At 42.2% G+C, this 7,529-nt stretch overlaps 1 protein-coding gene across 1 annotated transcript; it reads right to left on the reverse strand.

The window, feature by feature from the left end:
• Nucleotides 1-1,504: 1,504 nt before the first annotated feature.
• On the reverse strand, nt 1,505-5,802 carry HINT1 (histidine triad nucleotide binding protein 1). The gene is made up of 3 exons (XM_075078690.1): nt 5,630-5,802; nt 2,601-2,705; nt 1,505-1,846 (listed from the first exon to the last, which is right to left on the reverse strand). The coding sequence occupies exons 1-3, from the start codon at nt 5,738-5,740 to the stop codon at nt 1,682-1,684; spliced, it is 381 nt and encodes a 126-aa protein (XP_074934791.1). The 5' UTR covers nt 5,741-5,802; the 3' UTR covers nt 1,505-1,681.
• Nucleotides 5,803-7,529: the final 1,727 nt, after the last annotated feature.

Raw genomic sequence — 7,529 nt, forward strand, 5'->3', positions numbered from 1 at the left:
GCAAGTCAGATTCCAAGTAAAACAACAAAAGCCTTACCGAGTTACAGGGTTCAGCAGTGATGCAATTAACTTCACCAGTCATGCTTTAATCCACACATGCCAATGTTGGTATAAAGCATACACACAGGAGAACAGAAATTAGAAAAGTGATAGTACGCACATCATGTGCCCTTTCCCACATTTGAGTGCCAGTGGTTCATCTCAATATCCTTAAGTGCCTTTCATGTAAATTGTTCCCACAGCAAGTTTCCCAGTCACAAACCTTCACTGTAGCCCCACTGTATCTGCTAGTGATACCTCATTCTTGCAATACACATTCAGCTGTCTGCTCTGGGATGTACCTCTGGGGGTTGGGTGGTTTTCTTCTTCACTTCTGTGCAGGACATCCAGAAGAGCTGTCAGGCTACCACCACAGGACGACCTTTTTATTCCTAACTCAACTATAGACCAGCCGCCCTCAGAAGCGCTAGCTGATTTTCCAGTTGAAGTTGTGTCTTAGGGTAAAAACTCTGAAGGTTCAGAACCTTCCTTTAAAGTGGAATGAATTCAAATTCCTTTACCAAACTTACAAGTTTTTATCTGAATAGGAATCACAACTCCCACGCTTTACCTGTGCACCTTCCACACTCCCACAGTTCTTTCCCTAACACATTTGGTGTTAAAACTGTATGCTGGAGTAGTGGTGCTCCCAAATACCCCAGTTTTTCTTCATGCATCTGCATAAAGACTTCCAAGTATCTCCCATCATAAAAACTGGTTAGCTGGGACTTCTCAATTTTAACAGAAGGAACAGCTGCTTTATATTTACACTGGCAGACACATCTGTAATCCTAACTTCAGTAAAATTCGTTGCCTTGGAGATTTGATGACAGTGAACTGTATGCAGTAACATAGAGAAACTACTATTCACTGAAGGACAAAGTCAGCCCAATAAAATCTGGAATCTAAGATGCATACATATTACCTCATGCTGCTGATGTGCCAAGATGAAGTGCCTTGAGCATCTTACAAGGCCCTACAGACACAGTTCAATATTTTCATTTCAATTCCATCAAAATCACGACGTAGAAGTAAACACCAGTGTGCTACGGAACCATTGCAGCTGCCATTAAGACTATTGTTTCACTCCTTCTCATCAGAAAGATGGGGCCTTATAAAGCAGCCATTGACAGAGGGCTCCAACAGGAGCTGCTTGTTTCCAACACGTTGCACTGCGCTGACACAGCCTTTGCACAGCATGTTCAGAATTTCACATACAACACTTTTAGCAGCAGCCTATGCCAGCTTTATTTACACACCACATTCAAAAAGCATAGAAGTTTTCTTTCCAAAAGATGTGAAAGACTGCTAAGCAGCTGCACCCTCAGTTTTCAAATGCCTCAGCAAATTACTATAGACAGAAGATTGTTAAAAGCAGGCTGAAACATGCTACATACTAAAACTCCAGAGGACACCACTGTAAGTTGCAGAATTGTTTCAATCAATAAGACACACCAGACAGAGATGATTCCCACATGCTAAATCTTTATTGTGCAAAGGTTGTTCAGAGCATTTATTACCCTTCGTAGATCCACATTCTAAAAAAATTACATTAACAGTGGCTAGATTGATGGGTGACACATTAAACCTATTTGGTGGTAATTTGTACGCATGCAGTTAGAACTCTTGTGGTGTAAAACTCTTAGCCAGGAGGCCAGCCGAACTGACGACCACCCAGAACATGGAGATGTACATGATAGACAGACTGCCCACCCTCTGGCCCTTCATTCACAACCATCCGGAATCCATTGGTCAGGCCCAGGTTAGCAGCACACTTCTTGCCAACGATCATTAAATGCCCAAGAAGCTGGAGGAGAGAAAAAAAAAAAAAAAGAAAAAACCAAACAGAAAACACACAAAAAGGGGAGAGGGCAGGAATGGAAGGAATGAGAGCAGAGACCATTCAGATAAACCAGTAAGCTAATTCTTAGAAATTCAGCTACTGCTCTTCAAATTATTGTCTGCCTGCAACTGACACTTTCCAAGAAAAACTATAAAGACTGACTATTCATAATATAGGGGGAAAAAATAGCTATAGTGGTTTTTTTTTTAAGCTAGACAGTAACAGACTACAAAAGTGTCACAGAAGCTAAGTTTATCTCATGGTTAAAGCCCCCAGTACTTCTTCAGGCAACATACACAGTTCTGGGGGAAAATAAACTTTACATTATCACGTAAAGGTTTACAAAATCTTTGAACTTAATTTTTAGAGTTACAAATGAAATATTGAGCACTCTCAGCTAACTTTGTCTCTGACCTGCCAAAAACCCCAAGCCATATTAGAATAAGTACTACTGCCTGTAAACCATGAAAACAGACATCAAGAGTATGCTCCGAAATAATAATAAATTTGCACTTCCAGAGATATATTTTGCTTCATATCCCTACTTGTACTGCAAAACCTTAACTCCATTCCCATTCTAAGCTAGAGGAAAAGGACTATTGTACTGGAAAACTACTTGGCCTCTTCTAAATGTCAAGAGAAAAAGGGGGAAAGTCTAGTAAATTATGAAGTAATCAGAGGTACAGTGTGGTGTACAGAAAGCTTCTAGAGTACTTACAGATTCATCGGAATCTTCTGCTTCAGATAACCTGACAATTGGCTTCTTAGGAATCACTAGGAAATGTGTTGGAGCTTGAGGTGAAATATCATGGAACGCAAGGCACTGGAGGAACAGCAAACATTTAAAACATAATTTGCTTTAGAGAAAGGCAAAAGCTTAAATAAATCAATATGCCTCACTAAAGGCCTACTTAAGCAGATTATCAGATACCCCAAACATAAGCAGAAACACTGACTTTTTTCTTGAGTGATCTATTATTCAAAGTCCTCTGATTTCTAAACACAAAACACCTACTTACCAAGACCTGCTGGTATGAAAAAAATAATCATTATTCTTTGTTAAGTATTATTTAAAAGCTGTAGTCTTCTCAGCATGTTAATATGCAATGAAGTTCATGATTTATTTCCACATATGCATAACAACTAACAGAGCTGATGTCATGCATGCCTATAAAAATATATTTATACTTATTTCACTTTTTCATTAACACCCTGTTTAACAAAACAAATGGCAAACGGTCTCGGATCACCTTCCAGTTATGTCTGAACATTGCCTTTGTCAAAGACAGCAAGGCAATTTCAAAGAACCTGAAGTTATGTCATTGAGGCAATATTACATTTCTGTTCCCAATAGCACAAAGTATTTCAGAAAAAGATTATTTCAAAACAATGTATTAAGGCTAGCTCTACTTCTGACATTCTCAAATTGAGGGAAAGGCATCACTTTTGAAATATGAACAACTATCTGTAGCAAATAGTTGACGCCCAACTAATTTTATGCAAGTACCAAAATCACTATCTAACAGAAACCACATACAGCACTTAACTACACCCAATAAATCTCAGACTAGGAACTTCCAACATGCATGAAAAAAAGAAGAGAAAGCAAAGAAAGAGAAAAGGAAGCTATGCCTCTTTGTGCAAACGGCCAGCCACAGAACCAGGACTTGCTACTGCAACCACTACAGTTTGCAGATGCCCACACTGAGCATGCACTCTGCCACTGCTAACCAAAGGGCATCTCCGACTTACCCATCACACTGAACTGCAAAACACCTGGTAGTTAGTGGCTGAGGTACGTGTTTATAAGCATGCACTTTCTCCAAAGTTGTATTTTCTAGATGCTTTCAGTTATTCATGAATCAATAAAGTGAAATTTTCTATGTCACTATACTGCTTTTTAATTCTACTGACAGGAACTGCAGCCTTTGCCTCAGTTAGCAGGCCTTATCTTGTATACCTCCAATGTGTCCTATTTTAAGCTATCTTTAAGAAGATAATGCCCACTTTTAAATCTCTGAGAAACTGCCTGTTTCCCCCAAACAGAGGAGGTGGTAAGCAAAGAATGGATTAAAAAAACCAATTTGCACCTAATTAAAAAAATGTTACTTTATGTCGATCATTTTATAAGCAGCTTTTCTATTCTACATGAGCCACATAGAGGCGGATGCAAATGGCCAAACTGAGTTGAAGAATTTAATGAGCAGAAGACCAGTAGCAAATAATTTTCTATGGGACAGAGAGCAGAAGTAGTATTGAACAAAAACACAATCACAGAAAGTCCACGAGTGCACAATAAACCAGCCTTCATTTCCGCAAGTTCAGATTCAACTAAACCAACAATAAGGCCTAATTCCACGCAGACTTAGTACTTTTTAATATCTCCTTTTCCCTGCATGTCAATTAATGATTAAAAACCTTCCTTACATTTTTCCTTGTAACATTTCCAGCCACCTCTAAAAAGACCTTCACAGAGTCAACCAAATGAACTAAAGATCATCCACTATAGCAAGCTAAACTCTAAAAGCAGTTCTACATTTCTACGTAGTTTAAGGTAAAAATCAACTAAGATGCTATGCAGGTAATCACTCTTCCAGAAAATATCCTAGAGTAACAGCAGCCAGAGTAGGTTATATGCTCTCAAGTCACCCATCAAAGTCAATGGACTCATTCTCAATCAAGCACAGAGTTCAGGTTACACTGCTGTAGCCATCACAGCTGAGGAAAAACCTCATGCAGCTTTGACCCGGGTAAAGAAAGGATGCACACCCTCACATAAACACAAAGAAGTAGCATAAGCATGATTTCGGAAAGCAGTGAAAATTTCTGATATTCTTGAGAGTAGATGGCAGCTGTGACATTTCTGTGCCTATTAAGAAAACGTTGTTCCAAGCCACGCAGTTTTTAAGCACAGAAATCAGAAAAAAACAGCATCTTTAGGGAGTTTGTATTCTACACTCCAGCTAATCCCTTACTTCAAAAGCTCCTACTGATGTTTAGTATTTCAATTAAAAAAAAAAAAAAAAGAGAGAGGCCTATACCTGACACTGGTTTAGTTTGCGTTTGGAGATAACAGCTGCACGTTCTCATAAGCTAACCATTTCACTTCGGTCCTAGCACGCTGTGGTGCACCAGCACCTCTGAATGCTACTAATCCCACCTCACCACAGAAACCAATTTTTAGCCGCCTGCAGGACGCCCAGTTCCAGGCTTTTGTGGACAGCAGAAAAAGCCGTACTTCTCTATAGTTCTGTAATAATAATAACCCCTCTCAGAAGTTCATAACCCAAGCCCGGCAGGCACAGCTGTGTCATCTCCACTACGCTTTGGGGAGGCACATCAAGACCCGCATTTCAGCCGTGCCAAAACAGATCCAGACGCATAGGCCCCAAACCCACAAGCAGATTGCCTGCGGCTGGTATATCTCCGGATTCACGACCCCCCTCCCGCGCCAGGTGCCAGAAGCCCCGTCCCCGGGCAGCGAAGCCTTCGCGGCCTGTAATGCCGCAATACTCCGACACGGAGGCCGGTGACACAGCAGCACCCGCAGCCCTGCGTCGGGCCGGGCCGGAACACGAAGGAGGAGACACCGTGGGGACAGGAGACTGTGGAGATAGACAACAGACAGACTGCTGCCCCCACAGCAGGGGGCTGTGGAGAGGCCCCGTCCCCCCACACCCACCGCCCTCCGAAGCAACTCAGCGGCACCCCCCGAGCCCCGGGCGGCTGCGAGGGCGCCGCCCGCACCTGCTCGTCCTCGTAGATGATGTTGGCGGGGATCTCCTTGCGGATGATCTTCCCGAAGATCGTGTCTCCCCCCGGGCGGGCGGCCTGAGCCTTGCTGATCTCGTCAGCCATGGCGGCCCTCCTCCCCGCGCGCGGCGCCCCTTGCCCCGCGCTTCCTCGCGCCGCCACGCCCTCCCGCGGCGCTCATTGGGTCGACAAATAACAGCCGGCCGTGTCCACCTAGCGATTGGTAGATTTGCCTGTCTTTTTCGCTTGTCCCCGCCCACCCAGTTGGCCCGCCCTCGCGGAGTGGGACTGACGGGTCTCTCGGCGCGGCGGAGGGATCCCGGGGTAGGAGGGGGCTGGTGGCGTCGTTGCGACGCCATCGGCGTGGAGGCGTGCTGGGGTCATGTGGTGAGGCTGTGGGGGTGCTGAGAGAGGCTATTGCAGCCAGAAATGGTGTTTATTGCCGCATCAAATCCAAACAAATCCAACTATATATACACTTTTATATATATTTGCCTCATGACAAAAATCTCACAGGAAAGATAATTCTGGAAGGAGGCAGGGAATAAATACTGCAAAGTGGTTTACATCTAAAATGGTTTCACCATTCAATTACCTGAACTTGTTACAAAAAGAGCAGAATTTGTCATACACATCTGGTACTAACTCTGAAGTGATGCATTTTGGGATACACGAAACAAAGCTCTGATGAAGCACATTAAACAGTGGGATAATATTCTGCTGATACATTGATGGTACTGCATTAAGGTATTTTGACACGTGTAAGTCCTACGGAGAGTACTGGAGTATGTCAGCCAAGATAAGGGCGGCATTGTTGCTTCAGGGGTAGATTGCTTTCTACTGTCGTCTAACCCTGGTTATTAAGCAAAGAGATGAATAACTTAATTGCCCTATTTTCTCAAGAGTTAAACGTATTTTATGAAAGAAGAGTTGGTAGGACTAGCTAGACAGACTCAGGAACCATCTAACATACAAATACTTATCAAGGATCCATCTCTACATGTTAGTGTACTTCAGGTAGTTCCATTGTTGAAGAAACTTAGCTAACATTGTATTAGGCCAATATGTTAAAACTAAAGGACACTAAACTACCTTTACTTAGAAAAACAGACATTCAGTATCCTTGGAAAACGATAAAAGGAAAACTCCCACCTCAGCTGGGCCATAAAGTACAAAGTCAGTATCCTTTAACCACAGACATCCTGGGGCAACTAGACCTTAAGGAGAACAACTAATCAGGATATTTTATGTACGTTGCCAACTTGGTAAGAACTAAGTGTCCTTGAGGTGAACCATCCTCATCATAATAGCAAAAATCATGCTCATAGATCAGAAAGCCCCCTACTCAAATAAGCCCCTCACTCTCTGAGCACGCGTGGCAAATTTAACAGGATTTGATTTAATTTAGTTTGTACTTTTACGATGAAATGAGAAAGAAACTAAGCAACAACTAGCTGGAGGGCGCGAATATTATGTGTTACTAATACATTTAACTGTATAAATACCTACTATGATTTTGACCCGGTGTGCTTGACTTGTGGGAAACCACCAAGCACCCCAGCTTGCACAACCCTGAAATAAATAAGCAGCGTCTCTCTCCTGAGGGTGTGATTATTGGGTCATTGCAGACCAGGTGATGGATCTGCTTTATGGACAACACCACAGGCTGCCATGGAGTCAGTCTAGAAAACATATTTCTGTGTCAGGAGAAGACATAAAGAGACAATTTAAGAAGTTTCTCTGAAAAGGTAAAAAAATTTTTTTTCATATAGTTGACTTCAACATATATTTTTGTCTCACCACATAAATGGCAAATTTTCTATTATTTTGAATATAACAAGGCCTTTTCAAAGGATTTAATTCATTCATTCACAGTTGCAATAATTATTTGTGC

This window comes from Phalacrocorax aristotelis, chromosome Z (genome assembly GCF_949628215.1).
Source record: "Phalacrocorax aristotelis chromosome Z, bGulAri2.1, whole genome shotgun sequence".
Lineage (NCBI taxonomy): Eukaryota > Metazoa > Chordata > Aves > Suliformes > Phalacrocoracidae > Phalacrocorax > Phalacrocorax aristotelis.